This window comes from Mesocricetus auratus, unplaced genomic scaffold (assembly GCF_017639785.1).
Source record: "Mesocricetus auratus isolate SY011 unplaced genomic scaffold, BCM_Maur_2.0 Super-Scaffold_100676, whole genome shotgun sequence".
Lineage (NCBI taxonomy): Eukaryota > Metazoa > Chordata > Mammalia > Rodentia > Cricetidae > Mesocricetus > Mesocricetus auratus.
Genome location: NW_024429266.1, coordinates 151,216,632 through 151,239,156, shown reverse-complemented (window position 1 = coordinate 151,239,156; position 22,525 = coordinate 151,216,632). Strand labels below are relative to the sequence as shown.

Here is a 22,525-nt window from a genome sequence, read left to right as displayed (position 1 = left end):
TCTCATAATGAGTGTACCAATTTATATTTCCATCAGCTGTGGGCAAGGGTTCCCTTCCCTCCAGTTTTTGCCAATAGCTATTACGGCTTGCGTTTTTGATAGTGGTCATTGTAGCAGATGGTGGTGATAGATTGTGGTTTTGATCTGCATTTCTGTGGTGACTGGTGATGCTGAGCATTTTTTCATTTATTTAGTTGCTATTTGCATGATATGGAAAAAAGTGTTTTAGTACTTTGCACATTTTAAAATTGGGTTACCTTTTATTGTTTTTGAGTTAATGTCTTGAATATTATTAAGCATTTATTACAAGCTGTATGACTGGCAAATATTTCATTGTTTAGGTTGCATTTTCAGTTTCTTAGTTGCTTCCTTTGCTATGCAAAACTTTTGAATTCTTACATTACATTCACCAGTGTGTGTGAGTGTGTGAGTGAGTGTGAGTGTGTGAGTTGAGTGAATGTGTGAGTGTGAGTGTGTGTGTGAGTGTGTGAGTGAGTTGAGTGAATGTGTGTGTGAGTGTGAGTGTGTGAGTGAGTGTGTGAGTGTGAGTGAGTGCACACACGCATGTGCCACATTCATGACATGCATGTAGAATTCATAGGACAGCTTGTTGGAGTAGTTCTCTTCATACTATGCAGGTCGCAGGAATCAAATTCAGGTTTCCAGCACTTGCATCTTTACCTACTGGATCATCCTACCAGCCTGCAAAAAGATTTTTTGTTGTTAAAATGTTTTTAGATTATTTTATTTTATATGTATAAATGTTTTGCTTGCTCCCACAGAAGTCAGAAGAGGGCATTAGATCCCCTGAAGCTGGACATGCAGATAGACAGTTGTGAGTCATCATGAGGGTGTTAGGAATTGAACCCTCCGTAAGAGCAGCTCTCTGACCACTGAGCCATCTCTCATTAACGTAGTCTTGCTTATTTTTGCTTTTGTTGACTGTGATTTTGGTGTCATATCTAAAGGATTAGTGTTAAGACCAACATTAAGGAGCTTTTCTTCTACACTTATATTTACATACCCTACACTTGAGATATTTCAGGTTCAGATCTTACATTTAAGTTTTAAACCTATTTGTAGTTGATTTTTGTGCACAGAACAAGAAGGGGTCCAATTTCATTATTTTGAATGTGAAAAAAAGTAGTTTCTCCAACATCATTTATTGAAGAGTTTCGTTTTCCCACTGCGTGTTGGCACCAAAGATCAGCTGACTACTATACATAAGTTCACTTCTAGGCTTTAGTCTGTGTTGTATTGTTTTGATTACATTAGCTTTGCAATATAGCTTGAAACCAGGGAGTGCAATGGTTCTAGCTTTAACTTCTTTCTTAAGATAGTTTTATCTGGTGACCTGCCAACATGAGCTGTGTTTGCACCAAGTCTGTGAAGAAGGTGGCCTGGGTCATCATGAAGAAGTACTACCCGTGACTGGTCCAAGTGCATGTTGGAGGAGATCAAGGTTATTCCCAGCAAGAAACTGCAACAAGATAGCCAACCATGTCTTGAGTCTGATGAAGTGGATTCAGAGAGGTCCCGTGACAGGGAGCTCTATCAAGTTGCAGGAGGAGAGAGAGCAGAGATAATTATGTTCCCAAGGTTGCTCAGCCCTAGATCAGGTCCTTGAAGTAGATACTGATACCAAGGACCTAAGGAAGCTTCTGGACTTGGCAGTCCCTCCAACCTGCAGGTCCCTCGGTTTACAGTTGGGTGAATTGCAACAGACTGCATGGAGCTGTTTGAATCTGTTCTGTATTGTTTGTATCAGTTGGGACTGGAAAGATGGCTCAGTGGTTATGAGACTCTTGCAGAGGATTCAGGCTCAGTTCCCAGCACCAACACAGTGGTTCATAACCTCCCATGATTCTGGTTCTAGGGGATCAGACACCTCTTCTGATCTCCATAGATTCCTTATGCATGTGGCACACTCAGGCACACATACATACACATAAAATATTTTTTTGTTTTTTTGAAACAGGGTTTCTCTGTATTGTTTTGGAGGCTGTCCTGGAACTGGCTCTGTAGACCAGGCTGGTCTCGAAATCACAGAGATCCACCTGCCTCTGCCTCCGGAGTGCTGGGATTCAAGGCATGTGCCACCAACGCCCAGCAAAATGAAATATTTTTTAAAGATATTTTTCTGTGAAAAACGCCATTGAAATTTTGATAGTGGTTACTAAGAGATTATTTGGGGGAGTATAAATATTTTAACAATATCCTTCTTCCAATTAATGAACATAGAATACTGTATTTATGTCTTCTACAGTATCTTCCATCAATGTCAGTTTTTGTTAAATCTCACCAAATGAGAGTAAAGACCATTACTCAAATTCTTTTAGTCAAATTAAGCAAGATTTATTTTCTGTCAGACAGGATTGTCTCTCTCAAGCAGCATTTGAAAGAACAGCCTTGGATCCAGGAGAAAGTAGAGTTCATATTAGCCCCAAAGCTGCAAGGCTAGGGGGTTTTCAAGAAAGAAGCTTCCATAGACTGGTGCTTGGTTTGTTTGCTTTTATTTTTTTTTGTTGTTGTTCTTTTTTTGTTGCCACCATCAGCTAAGGCAGTTGACTAAAGTAAAGGTGTGCCTTGGGGGCCTGGGAATATCTCCAGTGAGTACCACTGACAGAGCATAGCTTCAGTCTCAGAGGGCCAGAGGAAGGGTCTGGCTTCTGAATTGCTGAATTTGGGCTGGGGGTCTTGATCTCACAGAGCCTCCAACTGTTAGACCCAAAGCTGTGAGGAGAAAGACCACTGACTCAAGTCATCAAGGCCAAATTAAAGCAAGCAATTAATTAAAGCAAACTTTTTATTTGTGTACAGGTGGGGTTCTTAGTCATAAGGAAGATAAGGATTTTATAGCTCAGGGGAAGGGGGTTTCCAAATGGAGGATTGGGCAGGCAAATAGGCAGGATTATAGAAGCAGAACATGACTAGTTGTTCACAACAACCTCTTGTGAAACAAGGACATGGTTTCAAGGTGGTCCTACCAAGGCAGTCGAATTAAAACTTATAACACAGGGGTAATAATTAAAATTTTATACGTAGGTAATTTTACCATTCAGGTTGTAAAACTCCTGGCACAAAATCAGCACTACCAGCCAAAACAAAAATAGAGAGCTAATCTGTCTATAATTCTGGAAAGTCTCCAAATGAACTAACCTTGCTTTTTAAACCCTGTAGTTCAGTTTCTGGCTAACTATTCTTGTTAACTGAAATATGTCAACCCAAAACATGGTTTTTATGCTTAAAATCTCACCCTAAGAAAGACTTGGCAGAGATTGACTTAAGAATGTAAGTCTAGCCTCCTTGTCTTTGCTAACTTTGTTAAGCTTTAGCTATTTTGATAAACTGAATCATACAAGAAACTGATATTCTGCAATGGTGTACTATAAAAAGACCAGGAAAATAAAGTTGCCAATATCCCTATGGACTGTATTTATGATTTAAAGTTTTATTTCAATAAGTTTTATTTAGCCTCCTGGATATGTTTTCAAGGTTAAACCTAAAACAAGTAACTAAAAACAAGTGAAGTTTATTTAAAATCAGTTATACTTAATAGATGGCCTTCAAAACTTTTCCAAGATCTGCAGAATATGACATTTTAGATGCATAAAGGAAAAGCTCTCTATGATAGAAATTCCAACTCCTAGCAGTGACCACAGGGTCTCAAAAAAAAAATAAAAGAGAGGATGGGGTACAGACAACTCCACCTGAAATATGGTGACATTATCCACTGGTAAAAACTGCCCCTGCCCCTAGGGCTCTGTCTGAAATGTGGTTAATTGCCCTGCTCTGCCTTGTCATAGTTGGTTGAGTTTTTCCAAGTTCTTCCTCCACAGGGAAACCTCTAAGACTTTCTGGGTCCAGCAGTCAGAGGCTTATAGTTTCCTGTGCAGCAACTGAAGATGCATGCTGTCCTATATGACAGCCAAATACTGACTACTTCTGCCCTCAACAAAGCCACCAAGGCCATTGAATCCTAGGGTAACCAGCCAGGTAGCAGTAAGTCTCTGTCATTTAATTGATACAAAGGCCATTTGGATTATGCTTCCTGCTATGACTATCCTTATCAGACCTCTGATGCATTCCCTGTCACATCAAGATGATCTGCATGGAAAAGGAACAAATTGTTTCAAAGCCAGAAGAGGAGGTTCTGCAGACAAAAAAGATATCTCAGAAGAAACTGAGGAAACAAAAACTTATGTCACAGAATATAATCAGATTAACATAAATGCAGATCAAAGTTTAAAAAAATAAAAAAGGGAACTCCCCAACAGAGGGGTCAAAGTGGCTACCTATAGTACCTATTGGCATACCAAGATTACAAGGTCTTAAAAATTTTGTTCTTTCTATGCCAACCAAACAGGTATAATTTATAATGAGGCCGTTAATCTTTTGATGCATTAAAATTTTATTTCCCCCTAGATAAAAAAAAATGTAAGGCCCTACTAATGATTTGATAGGGACAGATCAGATGAGAGGGGAATGATGAACCAGCCTGCATCTATCTTAGGCTTGAAAGCCATCTTATAATAAAGATAAACTAGGTTATTTCCTTTTATGATTTAATCTGTTTGTCAAAGATTGGGCAATGCCCCACTTGTAACCTTAACTACGAATGGTTAACTACTGCCTGTGTCGGGAAATAGCAAACTTGCTTTTGTTTCAAAAGGTTATTATGACCACCAGTTGTTATGATCACCTTGCTATGACTGACTACCTTGTTAGGACCACCTTGCAAACACATCTTTGTTTTATGAGAGGTTGTTTTGACCAACTTATGTTCTGCTTTTCTATCCCCAACTATTTGCCTGCCTAACTTCCCATTTGGAATCCCCCTACTCCTGAGCTATACAATGCTTATCTTCTCTATGTCCAAGTCTGGCCTCTTGAACCCCGCCTTGGGGAGAGCAGTCTGTGTACACAAATAAAAAGTTTGCTTTAATTAATTTCTTGCTGTAATTAATTTGGCCATGATGATTTGGGTTTGGGGGGGTGTCTTTCTCCTTAAATCTTTGGAATGAACAGTTGGTCCCTAGGATAGTTTTCCCCAGGTGTTCTCATAATGAACTACACTCACTTTTAGGTCTCAAAGCTCTATGAGGTTACCATCATTTATTAATTTGTTTGACTGAATTACAGTGCAATTTCTCATGCTCTACAGTCAATTCACTACTTGTGTTTGGAATTTGTTTCCTTCATGACTGAAGCCTAGGGAGATAGGTCTCTAGGGTAGGAGTGGAGTTGGGGTTGGTGTGTGTGTGTGTGAGGGGGGGTGTTGGGGGGGAGATGGGAGGGTTGTTGCTCAGCCCTTGGTAGCTGAGTAAGTACTTCTCAACCTGAACATAGACAATGGGAGTTGCCTCAGCATCCTTGCTAGTTTATTTTCAGAACACGACCTTTGCTTTGCTTCCGGGATAATATTTATAAGAAACCTTGACCTTACCTCAGTGTCTGTTATGCCCTCCATCCAATTTTCCAGCCTACAAGCACCCTGGCCTCTGAGAACCACGTCCCCACCCTCTTATGGCGCCAGAATACCAGACTACAACTCCCATAAGGCAACGCGCGCCGGTGGCAGCAGCCAATAGAGCGCGGTGTTGCTGGCCTGTGTCCCGAGTGGAGAGTGTAGGGTGTCGAGCGGCGTCGTCCTGGTTGCTGTGGAGCCGGCTCGCGTGGCCGCACGCCCTGCCTGCCTGCTGTCATGGGCAGCGCCGAGAGTGCTGAGGCCCGAAGGGTGTCCTTCGAGATGGATGAGGAGGAGCGGGTCCGGGTGCTGCAGGGCATCCGGGTGAGAGGCGCGGCGGGAGGGCGCGGGCCAGAGGAGCGTGCGGGCGGGAGCGGGAGCCGCCGTTCAGGGACCAGATAGATGGGGAGGCCGCTGGCACTATGGGAAGCCGGCCGCCTCAAGTCGTTTTCCACCGCCATGGCTCTACTCTCCCGTTTCCGGATTCGTTCCTCTCTCTACCCCATCTCGCCTGGCGTGTGCGTCTGGTTGCGTGTGCTGTAGCACTTCTTGAAGGTGTTCCCCCATTTCCATTCTTGATCACGTGCCTGCGTGAGGTTCCAAAACGGGGAGTTTTATCTACAGTATACTTTATCCACCCTTCACCCAAAACCTTAATGGTGGGTCTCTACCATGTTGAAGAGGAGGGAACGCCTCACTTGCTTTTACAAGCTGCCCTGGTGCCCACCAACCCCTTCATCCCTTTCCAGGCGTGTTCCTCACCTTCATACCTACACTTATTTTGCGTCAGGACCTCCTTGTTCCCCAGAAGATCCCATCTTTTTGATGTTTCTTCAGTTACCATTAATCTGGCTATCATCGTGTTACAGCTCAGATGCCATCCAGGAGTCCTTGACCACAGAGTCTCAAGCAGCTTCCTACAGCACTGCCACACGTTTATGGTTTTCACAGCACTCAGCTCAGTCTGAAACAAATTGTGTTGATTGGGTTTCCCATGACAGCTCTAGCTGCTTCCTTGGCTGAAGTTCTTGTGTGATTCATGATGTTTTCCCCAGAACTTAGAAGAATAAAAGCTCCCGTTTTGGTGCAGAGTGGCAGCCCTTTACAGATACTAATTTTCAATAGACCTATGAGAAGTAGAACTGTTAGTGCCCCCTCCTTTGTTTTGTTTTGTTTTGTTTTGTTTTGAGACAGGGTCTCACTGTTCCATTCAGGCTGGCCCAGAACTACCAGATCTGACTACCTGTGTCCTGAGTACTAGGATTAAGCCACCATCAAGTCTGTTCTCTTAGCCCATTTTGTCACTTAAGGATAACTGAGGTGCTATTGGCATAACTTGTCCAGGGTCACTTAGGTAGCAACGAAGGAGGCCCAAGACTAAAGTAGGTTATTTTGTGCTATACTTCTTCTACATCTGTGCTTGACACAGAGTGGGTACCTGGTGAATAATTGTTAAGTGCTTACCCGAGTGAACTCAATGAAATAAATTTAAACAGAATGTTCTGAGTTGAGTCTAGGTGAATTAGAGAGGAAGTTCAGAAAAAGACTTCCAAGGGTCTGATATCTAAGCTCATTAGTTGTGTGACCTTACATGAATGAGTTGTTTTTTGAGTTTCACTTGTCCCACCTGAGATATCAGGGGAAGGTTATCCTGGGTACTACCGAGGGAACTGTGTAGAAGACATGCAGAATGTTTTGAAAAGGCCTCTCAGAATATGCAGCTGTCCAGGTGGTGGTGTTGACTTGGCTTGTGGCAAGGATTAAATGGTCGAAGATTTTGCTGAAGGCTGAAAGGTAAGAAGTTGAGGTAGAATTTAGGAGGATAGCCTTGGCTCAGGATATTTTTCACCTTTGTCACTGGGTCTCTTGTTTCGGGGGTGATGCAGGCCTGTGTCTTCACAGGTTTAGAGACGTACCATTGGAGGTAACTCTGACTTTTTATTTCTACTTCTCATAATACTTCTGTAGAGTATGGAGTCTTTAAAATTATTTTCCCTCCTTTTCAAAAATATTCATTTGTGTGTGTGTGTGTGTGTGTGTGTGTGTACGTGCACATGTTTGCTTGTCTGTGTGTGTACCACATATGTGCAGGTGCCCAGGGTGGCCAAAAGAAGGTGTCAAATCTCCTGAAATTGGAGTTGTAGGCTATTGTGAGCTGCTGCCTCTGGGTGCGGGGAATCAAACTCAAGTCCTCTTGAAGAGCAATAAGCATTTTTAATCACAGAGCCATCCTTCCACACCCTAATTTCTCCACACCCTAGTATAAAGATGGAAAATGAAGCTTGGAGACTTCCTAAGGTACCACTTGAGTATCATTTGGGTCTAATCTAGATCTATCAGACTCCCTCCAGCTTGATGATACATGTTTGGCAATCTGAAATTTTGACTTTGCTTCTGCCTGGCCTGTCAGGAATGTTAGTACTCTACTTTTGCAGGCAATGAAACTGGGGAGAACTTCAGTAATTGTTAGATTCCTTTTCTAGTTAATCTGAAGGACTAAATGGCTTTTCTAGGGGGTTCTCAGTGAGGTGCTTGGCCCCTTGTTGGGAAAGCCATGTCCCGTGTGCCTGGATTTAAAGAGGAAGAAAAAACATTAAGATAAAGAAGTATTTGGTGGAGGGCCTCTTGTTATTAGTAGTTACATCAGGGTTGAGGAGTTCACTGTCTTCAGGCAGATAGGTAAAAATAAGTAATACATATTTTAACAATTAGATCAATAAAGCAGTTGCTCTAGTGAACACATGAGAAGGCAATAAGAGGTAGACTCCAAAAGAGAATGTCTGCCCTAGTTTCAGAAAAAAAATTCTTAGAGACCACTTGTATTTAATTCTTGGGGCCTGATCCCAGTGCTCTTGCTTCCTTAAAATCAAGTGTTAGGGCCTTGCAATTTACATATTAGTTTGCATAAATTTACATATTGAGTTCAAGCCCTAATTCTGTGGAAGGTAAGAGAAATTTAATTAATGCAAAATGCTGCAATTATATTCAACTACTGATTTCAGAGCAAACATGCATGAAATACATGAAGATTGTTTCAGTCAGTATATTGAACTTCGTGGTCTTATAAGAGAATGCAACAATATCTTATAAATGTCTATTTTTTTCTTTTCCACCCTGTATAAGCTGCCATCCTAGTAATTTAGCTGAACTTGGTTGATTGTTGAAATCCAGACTACTCATAGTTCCCAAACCACTTCTCCTTTTCAGCTATTCACCCCCTACTGCACCACACACTTCGGGAACCTACTTAATTAGCCAGGTGCCTAAGCTCATTCCAGCCTTCTGGCTAGATAAACTTTATCATTACTCATTACACCTATGAGGCAGGTTCTGGACCACTGGGGAAGGGAAATACGATGAAAGATTAGTCAGACACACAGGAGACAATCCCAAAACATTCAGATGCCAGGGAGGCTACTTGCCAGAGCACTACCTGAGCTAATCAACAAATGCCAACATTTTATTTGCCCGGCACTGGTCTGGTCTTACAGAAATGAGGAACAAAGCCAGGACCTCTGCCATCTTGGAGACTGGAAAGAAAACATAAAGGGAAAAACTTTAAAAGCTGCAAGTTCTAAGGAATTAAAAGCATGCAGAGAGTAGTAGGACTTGTTTGAGGTGGGTTGGTGAGGAAATGCCTCACTGAGGAGATGATGTAGATTAGGTATGACTTGAGCCATCCCTGGGGTGAATACTTATGTATACTGTGCTAAATGCTGTGCCAAGTGTACTAAGGATATTTCTGCACATGCTGACCTTGTACAATGTCACTGTCCTCGTCTGTCTTAGAGGTCATAGTCATTTGAATCTCACAAAGGAGGAAGCAGGTTCAACAACAGGAATTAACCCAAAGGTCATATAGTGAATTAGTGCAAGACTTGGCTCAAGCTCTGACTCTGAAGCAACATTAAAATGGTTGGCCTCCATGAGGGGTAAGGATGCTTGGCAAGGCTTGCTGTGTGGCAGGATCAGCCGGAGCTTGGATGCCAGGCAAGGCTGTGAGCATGTTAGTCTGGAGGCCACATTGCAGATCTCTAGTCAGGAGTGGTCTTCAAAGATAGGGTGTTGTCAATTTTTGTTTGTTTGTTTGTTTTCTTTTAAAGAAAACCATAATGAGATGTATTTTAAATGCCAATTTACTATTTCAGAATTTTTTAATAATGGTACAGAATCGGGTAACTGTCACCTAATCTACTTATAGAACATTTATGAGATCTGAATGCTATCTCTTGCCTAGGTCACTCCCTATTGCTTATCTTCAACTCTGAGTAACAATTACTCCTTCTTTATAAATTTGCCTTTTGTGGATAATCTGTGTAGGTGGGTTTGCGTATGTTATATGCCTGGCTTCTTTTGCTTAGTGTAATTCTTTCTGTAGTGTGGGGATAGAACCCAGAGTCTAATTCATTCTAAGCAAGAGCTCCACTACTAAGCCACACCTAGTCCTGTTAAACTTTTTCTTCCTTTTCCTTTTTAAAATTTTATGTGTATGAGTATTTTGCATGCATGTATATCTGTGTCACATATATGCAGTGCCCACAAAGGCCAGAAGAGGATGTCAGATCCCCAGGAACTGGAGTTACATACAGTTGTGAGCCACTGCGTGGGTGTTGGGAATTGAACCCAAGTCCTCACAACAGCAAGTTCTTTTAACTAATGAACAATCTCTCCAGCTCCTGTTAAATGTTTTTAGCATTGCTCTGTTGGTGGTAGTGTATGCCTGTCATTTGAAAGTTTTAGTTGGTGAAGGCTACTATGTTGTATGGATATATAGTGCATTCATTCATTCATTCATTCACCAGTTGGTAGATATTTGTATTGCTCCCATTCTAAGTTGTAATGAATAAAGCTACTGTGGATATTTGCTTGCTATTTGTTGTCATTTCCTATGGATGGAAACCTAAGATTCTATTCTCTGGGTCATTCTTACAGTGTTGCCTTTAACTTTTAAGAAACTTGCAGGTTGTTCCTCAAGTGCTATCCCATCTTCTGGCTTTACTAGCAATACCTGAGTGTTCCTTACCTCATTTGTTCTTGCTGTTGTTTGGTTGTAGTGACTAGAAGTGCTGTGAAATAGCATTCATGTAGTGGTTTGAATTTGCATTTCTCTAGTAAGAATCCGTGTGCATCTTTTATTTGCTGCCCACATACTTTCTTGGGTGAAATGTTTATTCAGGCCTTTTCCCATTTTAATTGGGTTGTCTTTTTTATCATTGAGTAATGTTTTCTTTGCTGGATCCAAACCCTTTCTTACATTCTAATTTGAAGCTTTTTTTTCTTCCAATATGTGACTTGCTTCTGTTTTTATAACAGTCTTTGAAGTGCAAGTGTTTGTAATTTTTTTTTTTTGGTTTTACGAGACAAGGTTTCTCTGTATAAGTGTTTGTAATTTTAAACTTCAAAAACTATTGATTGTATGTTTGCTGTTGTATCTAGGAAAACTTTGCCTACTTTAAAGTGATGAAAATGTCTTCCTCTCTTTTATTCCTTAGAGTTTTATACTTCTTACTAGTTAGGTCCATCATCTGTTTGTTAGTTTTTGTGTATGGGGTATATAGAGGTAGTTTTAAAATTAAGGTTGACAAAATCATCCTAGGAAGGACATAGTAAGTACTTGGGTTTTGTAGACCAGAAAGTCTGTTATAACTGCCTAGATTTGCCATGGATGCATGGTTATAGCAATGTGCCTCTGAAAAAAAATCTGTATAGGAGGTCAGTGGTGGGTTGGACTTCACTCAAGTATCTGTTTGCTGAACCCTGAGAAATACATTTTTTTTTGAACGAGATACCTATCTGTTTTCTATACTGTTTTTTGAGAAGATTTGTTTTTCCCACAGAGTTACTATGGAGCCTTCACAAAATGCATTGAGTGAACATGAGGTTAATTTGGATGCTCAGTTCTTCCCATTGATCTCTGTGTCTGTCTTTGTGCCTGGACATGCTGTCTGGATTGCTATAGTTCCATAGTTTCAGAAGTTGGCAGTACAAAGCCTCTGGCCTTGTTCATCAAAATTGTCTTGAACCCTTTGCATGTCTATGCACATTTTAAGATTAGTTTGTCAACTTTTATAAAAAAGAGGCCTGTTGCAATTAAATCTATACTTCATTTTGGGGAATTACTATTGCCTTTTTGCATGTGGATGTGCATAGTGTGTGTGCTTGTGTGCATGTATGGGGTGACATGTACATGTGTGCATGAGCTCATAGAGACTCAAAATTGATTGTGGATCCTCAGTTGCTCTCCATTTTCCTGTATTGACGCAGAGTCTCACTGAACCTGGGGCATGCCAAGTCTAGCTAGTCTAGCCAGTTACCATATCCCAGAACCCCTATCTCTGCTTGGAATACAGGTGGCCTCCATGTTTCGTTGACTTTTCCATGGGCTCTGGGACTCCAAACTTCAGTCTTCATGCTGGAGGGGCAAGTGCTTTATCTACTGAGCCATCTCCCCAGTCCCCACATTTGTTTAACTGTGGCATTGCCTGCCTGTGGGTATGAAAGGTATCTCCAGTTAGTGTGACTCTCCTCGTTTTCCTCAGCAGCACTTTTTGCTTTGAGTACACAGTGGTGTGCTTCTTTTCTTCAGAGGGTTTTGTTCTTTTGGTATTATTGTAAAATTATATTCTTAATTCTATCCTTGGGCTTTCCTTTGCTTGAGTGTGTGTAGTTGATTTTTGCATATTGATCTTGTTGCAGACTGTTGAGCTCCTTATTACAGCAGCTTTTTTGTTGATTAAGAATATTTTATGGTTAAGATAATGTCTGCAAATGACATAAACGACTTTTCACTTCTTCCTTTCCAAGTTGTAAGCCCTTTTTTTTTCATTAAAAAAAATCTTTGTGTGCTCGGGTATATGGTGAGTGTATGGAAGTCAAAGGACAACTTTGGGAATTGGTTATCAACTTCCAGTTTGGGTCCTGGGGATTGAACTCAGGTCAGGTTTTATCCTCAGCCATGTTGCCAACTCTCTTTTTCATTTTTGCACTGACTTAGCAGTGTATGTTGAATAGAAGTGGTAAGAATAATTTCCTTGCCTGAGGCTAAGGAGGAAGCATTGAGTCTTCCCTTGCTAAGCATGCTAGCTGTAGATTGTGTGTGGTTTCCTTTAAGGGTCTAGTAGTCTTTTTTTTTTGTTTGTTTGTTTTGGTTTTTACGAGAGAGGGTTTCTCTGTATTGTTTTGGAGGCTATCGGTCCAGCCCAGCCTCGAACTCACAGAGATCCGCCTGCCTCTGCCTCCCGAGTGCTGGGATTAAAGGCGTGCGCCACCACGGCCCGGCAAGGGTCTGGTAGTCTTACCTTTTAGTTGTCTCCCATTCCTTCCAGCTCCTGTACACTGTTTAACTCTTAGAAATTCTAAGAGGACAAAGATGAATTTTTAAAAATTGGAATGTCTGGCTTATTATGCTGTATAATTTGGATTCCGAACTTGGCTTAATGGATTGACAGCTCTTCTATCCAGGCTGGTACTGTGGCAGCTGCATATGAGATTCATACCTTTCCAAGGCTTTATGGGCTTATTTCATATTTGTGCATTAGATTTCTTTGCCAGCACACTGTTGTCAAGAGTGTTGAGCTTGCCTCCTCAGATGTCCCACATCTGTGCTGTAATCATGTTCTATACTATCCCTTTTCCTGTTCCATGTCTTTCTTTCCTCTTGATAGAGGTTACTCTGCTTAGGATCCTGTCTAGTTTGCATGCCTCTTCTTTGGTTGTATCTTTTGTCTTAGTTTGATTTGCTTAAAGTCAGTGAGACAAACCAGTGATCTCGGAAGACCTGGACAAAGGCCTTGACCCTGGAGAAGGACAGATCGGATCTAGCATTTCTGTGTATCCATTTAGCACAAGTGCATTCAAGGATTTGAGCACAAGTCAACTCCAGTGTCCTTCAGCTGTAAAAGTTCTTCTTGACTTATGACAGTTAGGTAAGTATAATTTGATGGAGCCACAAAAGGAAATGCCAACTTGGAAAACTAGGAGACAGGCAGCTAGCTTCTTTCCATTTCCAGTGAAGGCTGTCTGAGTTAGAATGTGGAGACCAACACACAGTGCCTGAGTGCGCACTGCTCCCCAGTCCCTGGGCTAACTGCTTCACATGTGCAGTTCTGATCAATGCTCTGACACTAGTCACATCTTGTGGTTAGTTTTGAGGTGTTAGAAGACAAAGAAGAGCAAGTTCTGTTGGGAGGCAGAACACTTTAGGTCCTTCTGTCCTTCCTCACCTGAGGAGGCAGAGGATATGAAGACCCAGCCTTCTCCCATGTACTCTTCCCCACTGACGACTAATTCCCAGATTCAGAGTATGTGGTGATATATTATTTTTGACTTAGTAAAGCTTGCCTGAAGTATCAGAAAGCAAAGCCAGCCACACTAGCTATAGAAGCTACACAATGGTGGCGTACACCTTTAATCCAAGGATTTAGGAGACAGGCAGATGGATCTCTCTGAGTTCAAGGCCATCCTGGCCTACACATGAGTGAAGAGTCACAGAGCTCGTACCTTTGATCCCAGCACTAGGGAGGTGGAGACAGGAGGATATGGCTGGGTGGAGAAAGGAGTATAAGGAAGAGGAGACTGGAGTTCAGAGCTTTTGTCTCTGAGGATTCGTGAAGACAGGATTGCCATTTCAGCTTGGTAGAGGTAAGACCTGCTGGTTTGGCTGCTTTGCTTCTCTGATCATCAGCATGAAGCTTGAACTCCAATATCTGTCCTGGGTCATTTATTTTTCGTGTTACAAAAGTGTATGAGATTGCAGTTGAGGACAGTGCACACAGTTTGAGATACTTTTTTGCTTTTGACACCTGTTTAGCCAGTAGTAACATTTAAACAACATAAAGAGATGCAGGGACTTCCATATGACCTTCTGAGTTGGGGATGGAATCCTCATGTAAGATAAAATTTTGCAGTGCACCTTAACTGTGTCATAGAACCCAAAAAGCAGTGTAGATATAGGTGTGGTTGTTGGAAGACTGATGCCTCATTTGGAAAATAAAGGTGTTGCTCTGGAGGCATTCTTGATCCTTGAACATGTCAAATCCTACCATTCCTTTGTCGGGAGAGCTCTGCTCTGTCTTAGTATTTCTGGGTCTAGGATGAAAACTGCAGAAGATAGGATTTCAATTGAAGAATTACCTCTATCAGATTGTTCTATGGACATGTCTGTGAGGAATTTTCTTGGTTGCTAACCAGTGTAGGAGTATGATGCTGTAAGTGGTGGCATCCCTAGGCAAGTAGACTCTGGGCTGTATAAGAAAGGTAGCTGACCTTGAACCTTGAACAAGCTAGTAAGCAGCTTTCCTTTGTGGTTCCTGCCTCTCCTCTGCTGGAGTTCCTGCCCTCTAATTTGGAATAAACCCTTTCCTCTCTAGGTTGCTTTTGTCAGAATGTTTATCACAGCAGCAGAAAGCAATCTAGGACACGGCTTTTTTGCCAGGGTCTGACAGAAGCTTCAGGGTGTTTTCTGATTCAACCCTTTGTTTCCCCTGTACCCCAACCCCAGTCATTCTCTACTATCCTCACTCATTAGCTGATAACCATCTGGAATCGGAGTTTCCAGCCCAGAGCTGTTACAAATGGTGGGCCTGTTCACGTCGCCTTGTGTGGCTCATTTGCTGTGTGTGCATCTAATTCACTGACTGCATGGGACCTTCCTGCACCCCTCTTCCACCCTCTTAGAAAGGACCCTCATCTATAAAGTCAGCAGTCTCCCTCATTTCTCTTTTCAATCTTTAGTGACAAGTCTTGCCAGCAGTTTCTGTTTCGTTGTTCCTTTGTCTTTACTACTCTTCACAAACTGCCTGTACTAGGGATGGATCAAAGGGCCTGGTGCCTCCTGGGCAAGCTCCCTGAGTCACATCTCCAGCCCTGTTCTTACTGCTCTCCCCCTCAGTTCAGGTCCATACCTCCTCTCTCCATTTGACTTTTGGACAGTTTTCTGTCAAATGGTTCAAAGGAGACGAGTCAGGACAACTTTATCCCTGTATCCTTGTTTGTCCTCTTGGAAGCAGCCTGTTTCCATTTCTTCTGTCAGACTGTTCAGAGTCAGGGCTGATTGTGTCACATTCGAGTTTTGTCTCTGGGTTAAAGGCCTGTCCCTGTGCCAGGGTCACTGGGAGCTAGCTCCATGTGCTGACTCCCTTTCATCTAGCTGGGCTTGGGGCAACACTCTCCTATGTGCTCTACACTGTTCCCTGGTCTGGCCTGTGGCTCTACCTTCTGGATCTATTGTTTCTCCCACCCCGCCTTTCATTGGCTGAATCTCTTTCTTCCTTAGGTCTGTGGCAAGGGACTGCCCTCTGAATGGACCTTTCTCAGTGGTACCTGCAGACCTACCCATTTCCTATTACTTCCTGCCCTGAGCCAAACATAATCTCTTTCTTGCCCCCTCCCTTTTGCCTGGTGAGCAGGAGTCACTTAGATATGGTTCAGTGTCTGCTGCAGATCAGTGTGATCCTAGCTGGATAGAATTTGAAGACATTGGCTGGTTTTCTTGCCCCCAACCGTGAGCCCAGAAACTTTATGTTATTAATAGGTTTGAATTAATTGCTACCAATTAAAAATTGGGAGGCTTTACATAATTTGATTCTTAGCTTTTTTGGAAGGGAAAAAAAACCCATTGCCAGTCTGGTGTCTTTGCGTATGGCAGTACTTTGTGTGAGCGACAAGGCGGCTGTCCCCCTTTTGCCCTTAGCACCGTTCCCACCACAGAGCCTTACATGATTTGCTTTTCTTTGCTAGACCTGTTTGGTTTGCATCTGCCACCCACCTGGCCTCAGCAGGCAATTGTGTGTGCTGTGCTGGTGTCATGTGCCATGCTCAGTGTCGGAGGTCCCTGAGGGCTTTTCTTGTCCTGACATTCTGGGATTTACATCTGTGCTGAGCAGCCGGTGGGTCTAATTTCAGCCCATAAGAAGTTGAAGGACTAGGAACACTGTCTCCAAGGCAACAGCCCCAGCAAAGAGAGGAGTCTTTAGCACTGCAGGATTAGGCAGTGCCTCTTCAAGGGTTGGGGTGTCTGGTCCCCAAGAGCTTGACTCAATGAGATGTCAAGTAAACTAGAGATTAGCCAGTTGACACTGCCTTGGTGCACAGCTGATCTAGTGCCCCTGCCCGCAGGAGCCATGGACCCAGGCAGGGATAGAGCACAGAACACATTTGGTTTCTTAGTTGTCCAGGGTTTGCACATATGAGACCTTGGAAAATATGGTACTGTGTGGACAGACCATGGTTATGAAGGCATGTTGGGCCAGCCAGCCACTTCTTATCCCTAGTGACACCTCTCCTGTCCGTAAGGGAGTTGACACCTGACTTCATGAACTTACAAAGCTGCCTCCACATTGTTACTTCTGAATTGTGTCTGAACAGCAAGGTTTGTGAGGCTGAAAATGCAATAATTTTCATATTGACTGCTGAGTTCCTTGTTACCACTCTTCCTCTTCTGGCTCCATAAAGCTCATCAGTGGAGGCAATGTGGCTGCAAATTCCTGAACCAGCCCTTGCATAGCATGGTGTGCTCTCCTCCAGCGAGCACCATGTTCCTGCCTTCCTTTGTACAGGTGTCACTATTATTGCTAGGGTTCATTTTGAGTATTGGTCTTAGCACTTAGGTCATCTCTGATCATCGGTGGCTCTTCAGCCTCCCTGACTTTTCTTCTAGTGTAAAATGGCCATGCACAGAACATTCATTTAGCTGGAACCTGGCATGTGGCATTTGTTCAAGGAGTCCCTGTAAGGCACAGTGCTTTTTCACCTGGGTCTGATGCTAGGGTTTGTCTGCCTCTATTCTAGCTCTGTTGCTTGTATTGGTCAGGGTTCTGTAGAGCAGCAGTTCTTAACCTGTGGGTTATGACCCGACCCCTTTGGGGGCCGAATGACCCTTTCACAGAGGTCACCTAAGACCATCTGCATAGCAAATATTTATATTACAATTCATAACAGTAGCAAAAATTACAGTTATGAAGTAGCAAGGGAAATAATTTTAGTTGGGGGTCACTACATCATGAGGAACCATATTAAGTGGTCACAACGTTAGGAAGACTGAGAACCATTGCTCTATTTAACAGATCTTATAGAATGAGTCTTTCTCATTCTCTATATAAAGGGGATTTATTAGAATGACTGTTCACAACCAGCTTATCCAATAATGGCTGGTTGTGAACAGAAACTACAAGAATCTAGTACCTGATCAGTCCACAAGGCTGGATGTCTCAACTGGTCTTGAATATACACACTGGAATCCCAAAGAAATAGACTCTAATGCCGGTGAAGGAATGAACTTGCTAGCAAGGCAAGGGCAAGCAGGCAAAGAGCAGCATCTTCCTTCTCCCATGTCCTTAGATAGCCTTCTAGCAGAAGTCATGGCCTAGATTAGATCTGGACTGAAGATCTGAATTAAAGTTGTGTCTTCCTGCCTCAAGATGCGGGTTAAAGGTTTGTCTTCCCACCTCAAAGAGCTGGATTAGAAGTGAATCTTCTTATTTTAAGTTAAGCAAAAATCCGTCACAGGTGTGTCTTCCATTTTGTGGATTTTGTTCCAGATGTAGTCAAGTTGACAACCAAGAATAGCCAGAACATTGCCTGTTTCTGGAGTTTGAGAAGTGACCTTCCTCCTCCCGTCTGCCCCACCGGGCTCTCTCACAGGGTCCCTCCCTCATTTCTTCCCCTGTTTCTGGGGTGGCAGAGGGTCAGAGCTACTTGGATGCATTCGGAATACTTCACACATTGGCTGTTCTTGGCTCGGCAGTGACACCTCCTTCTTTACAGCAAGCCAGGCGGAGAGCCTCACTGTCATCTTTTCTCTCTTCCATTACTTGGACTTTTTTCTTCTTGCAGAATACATCTTATTTTTAAATGCCAACTGTTCACAATTTCTCATGAATCCTTTCAGACAAGCCCATATACAAACGTGCTCTTCCCTTTGGCTTGTGCAGTGAGATGTGTTGTATATGCTGTCCTGTGAATTGCTCTTTCATTTGCCTGTGCCTTCAGACAGGTCTTAACTAATTTCTCTTCCTTAGTGTCTTCAGTATCCATCCCTTTTGTGCAGTCTCCAGCAAGTACACATCCCAGCCTGCACTTTTGATCTGTACTCCTCTGTTGCCATACTTCCTCCATGCTTTATTATCCCAAGTCCTTTTCTAGACTCTTTTGTGCAGAGAAAATCCTGGCTGAATCCCTTTCAGAAGCTGCAGTGGTTCCAGTAGCTTCTTGTCATCTGGAAATTTCGTCAGGTGGAGCCCAGCAACCCTTTGTACCTTAATTTTTAAATATACCCACCAGTGACCTTTGTGACTAAACCTCAGAATCTCTGCATTCCTTCCCTGTGTGTCTTTGCTTGTGCCATTCCCAGCTCTGGCAGGCCAACCCCTGATTGCAAAGCACATTTCTGTTTTTCCATTAATGTGGAATGTGTTCAAAGCCTCATTTAGACATCTCCCCAGGAGTTGGAGCTCCTGAGCACTTAGTTGAACTGCTTGTGTGTCTGTGACTATGTTCTGTCTGTCTTTCTCACCCCTATCTGATAACAAGCTTATTGAGAAGTTGATACTGAAGAACTTGGCATGCTTCTTTGGTTTGGATGTTGCCTCCAAGGCCATGTGCTGAAACTTGCATCCATAGTCTATGGTAGTACTGGGAGGTGGGGCCTTTGAATGGCTGGGTGTAAATTCCTTGAGGAAGTAATTCAGGTCATTGGAAGTATGCCTCTGAAGGGGTTGTTGGAACCCCACTCTTTGGTCTTTGCTTCTCAACTGCTGTGGAAGTGAATTAGGCCTTGCCTAGTTTTCTTTCTGTTGTGATAAAATACAGATCTAAAGCAACTTATATTTCTAGGTTTTGGTCCATTATTGAGGGGAGTCAGGGCAAGAAATTAAAGCAAGTACTTGAAGTAGAGACTTTAGAGGAACATTACTTGTTGGCTTGCTCGTAGGCTCATGCTTAGCTAGCTTTATTATGTAGCCCAGGACCACATGCCTAGGAATGATGCTGTTCACAGGGGCTAGTCCTCCAGATAATTAGTATTTAAGACAACCCCACAACAGACATACTCACAGGCCAATCTAATCTAGGCAATTCCTTAATCTAGGCCCTTTTCTCAGATGACTTGATCATTAAAGCTAAATAGGATAGGCCCCCTTCACTAGGATATACTGAGTCACCACAGGCCTTAAGCAGTAGAGCCAGGGGCCATGGGCTGAATGAAGCCATGAGCTTTCCGCCTTTTAAGTTGATTATCTCAGATATTTTGTCATGGTAAAGCAAATCTGACTAGTAATACTCTGTTGCATGCATGCAGTTTTATGACTTGAACCTTTACTACACTTTTTATTTTATTTTTTTATTATTTATTTTTAAGTTTAAATTTAGATTAGAAACAAGGTTGCTTCACAAGTCATATCCCCTCATTCCTTTACTACACTTTTAATTTAGCAAGTATTTTATTTTATTTAACTTTTTTTTTTGTTTTTTTTGAGACAGGGTGTCTCTGTGTAGCTTTGGAGCCTGTCCTGGAACTCGCTTTGTAGACCAAGCTGGCTTCGAACTAACAGAGATCTGCCTGCCTCTGCTTTCCAAGTGCTGGGATTAAAGGCGTGCGCCACCACTGCCTCTAATGTGCCTGGGGACATTTTCAGGCATGGAGGATGCAGCTAGAACAAAATGGAATCCTGGCTACCTTGGATAGAGCTTATATTCTGGTGATGGTGTACAGGAAATCAAATGTATATTGTGTCAGATTGTGAAGTTCCCTGAAGAAAACCAGGCGGAGAACTGAGAGAGTGGAGAGTAGAGGCAGGGTTTTGATCAGGGAGATGTGCCAAATGTCCTTTTTGTTTAGCCTACTGAGGGCTGTATGGTGAGGGCCGCATGGCAAGCATATGTCTTCTTACTTAGAGAACAAGACATTGCTCCAGGACAGAGGAAGGCAGGATAAAGCATGGACCTGTTGTGCCCAAGTCACAAGGATCCCCAAAGAGACCAGGGAAACAGACCACTGATACAAATGCACAAGGCTTATTGATTGTTCTATCTTACCTGGACGGACCCTGTCTAGCAAGTAGACGCAGCAGCCTCCAGAGGGGGTGAAGTTCCCTGTCTACTGTTAGGTTTTAAAGACAAAAGTTACAGGATTACATCAGTAGGTATGGGTTGGTTTCTTTCTTTTTGTTTTTGTTTTTTTATTTTCTTTTTTTGGTTTTCGAGACAGGGTTTCTCTGTATTGTTTTGGAGGCTGTCCTGGAACTCGCTCTGTAGACCAGGCTGGCCTCGAACTCACAGAGATCTACTTGCCTCTGTCTCCGAGTGCTGGGATTAAAGGCGTGTACCACCAATGCCCAGTTGGGCTGATTTCTGATTGGTTGACATTTGGGGAACAATCAAGAAATTTTTCAAAGTCATGTTTTTTTTGGGTGTAATACCTGTGTACCCATTTTTCTCAGAGGTTGGCGCTGGGAGGGAACATTCTGTGGTTTGCAGGTGGTCTATTGTACCAATATTTTTCAGAATTGAATTTCATGGAGACTACAGGGAAGTTTCTTTTGCAGTCAAACTGTCTCCAGGATCCAAGTATCTAGGAGGCTGAGGGGCTTGGAGTTCCTTTGTGTTCAGTTTTGGCCCTAGACCTGTTGCATACAACTTAGTCTCTAGGAGCTAAGGCTGGGGGAAGGGTTGATCTGGAGTTTTGACTCTTTAGGACCCAGGAGTCCAGTGGCCTGTTTTATGGTGGGTTGGCTTCTTCACCTGCACTGCATCTTGATTACCAGGGCTGGGAGTTGGGTGTGGTGGGAGGAATAGTGAGGAGACTGTGGTGAGTGCCAACCGTTTGCTCCCTGGAGCGTTAGTGCATGCACTGTACTTCCTCTGACTGACCTTCAGTGGGTTAGCGGATGCAGCTCATCTGTCACAGTTCTATTGGGTATTTTACTTGGTAAAGCAGTACCAGCTCCCACAGCTTTCATTCATAGGGTTGTCACATGACTTGCTCAGACCATGCAGCTATCTGTCCTCTCTTTGGGAACTGTAAAATTGTGACTGCTCTTGGGTGAAGGTAGTGTTTTGGTTCTGAGAATCTGGAGGAATCTGGTTTTCTGGAAACATTTGTGATGAAGAAAGGATGAGTTCTCTGTTGTGACTTAGCCTGAGGCCTCAGTTCTGGCCTCTTGCAATTGTCCTTCCTCCTGCGTGCCTTCCCACATACCACCACCAGGGAACTTGGAAGAGGGCTGTGTGGCAAGAGAAAGTAGGAAAGAAGGCCTTCTTGGACTTTACCTCATACTGGGGAATTGTACAGGTGCCACCCAGGTGTGCCACAGTGGCAGGAAAAGACCTCTTCTCCTTAGAGTCCCCTGTTGTGACAGCATTAGTGCAGGCCCAGGTATCAGACCTAAAAGGTGCTTTAAATAGAACCCACCATTGTTGTGTGTGGATTCTGGACACTATAGGAAGAGACTTGCACAAGGTCAGTAGAGACTGGGTACTGCTTTCATAGTCCCTGTACTTGATTCATTCATATACCTGTGTGTGTTTGGCATGTGTCTGGCCTGGATTATAACTGGTATTGGTCTAGTGTGAGCCAGTTAACATTGAGTAACTCACATTGATATTTTCTTTGTTCAACTGCTGATGGGGGAAGTCCTTCTGTATATATGTTGTCCTATTGGTTGATAAATAAAGCACTGTTGGCCAATAGAGAAGCAAGATAGGTGGGACTAGGAGTCAAGGAGGATTCTGGGGAATGTAGTCAGAATCACAGGGTCGCCATGTGATCCGGGGAGGAGAGGCCACAAGTCTGGCATTCTCTGTAAGACCTTATAAAAATATATATTACTAGTTATGAGTTAATAATTAAGACAGAACTAGCCAATGAAAAACCATAGCAAACAGCCAACAACTTCATTGTCTCGTGTGTTATTTGGGGGCTTAGACTGCGGTGGGACCCAGGCAGCTGGCTGGGGAGAATACATGGTACATATGGTGCCCAACGTGGGTTGTGTGGGGCATATGGGGCTGGAGCCAGCAGTGGCCAGAAAACAAAGGAGATGGAACCCTGTTCCACCAAGCAGG

The 22,525-nt window shown here is 43.0% G+C and overlaps 1 protein-coding gene, 1 long non-coding RNA gene and 1 pseudogene across 2 annotated transcripts in view; 2 read left to right on the top strand and 1 right to left on the bottom strand.

Moving 5' to 3' along the window:
* Positions 1 to 1,362: 1,362 nt before the first annotated feature.
* LOC101837785 lies at positions 1,363 to 1,714 on the top strand (annotated as a pseudogene).
* A 619-nt stretch (positions 1,715 to 2,333) lies between these two features.
* LOC121136733 lies at positions 2,334 to 5,522 on the bottom strand. Its single transcript, XR_005873827.1, has 2 exons — positions 5,447 to 5,522; positions 2,334 to 2,733 (listed from the first exon to the last, which is right to left on the bottom strand). It is a non-coding gene; the product is annotated as an uncharacterized LOC121136733 (long non-coding RNA).
* An 82-nt stretch (positions 5,523 to 5,604) lies between these two features.
* Positions 5,605 to 22,525, top strand: part of Chchd6 (coiled-coil-helix-coiled-coil-helix domain containing 6) — a 218,924-nt gene continuing 202,003 nt past the window's right edge. The window contains exon 1 of the mRNA XM_040737696.1: positions 5,605 to 5,791. Coding sequence (XP_040593630.1) covers positions 5,705 to 5,791 — 87 coding nt within the window. The 5' untranslated portion in view covers positions 5,605 to 5,704. The remainder of the gene's footprint in view (positions 5,792 to 22,525) is intronic.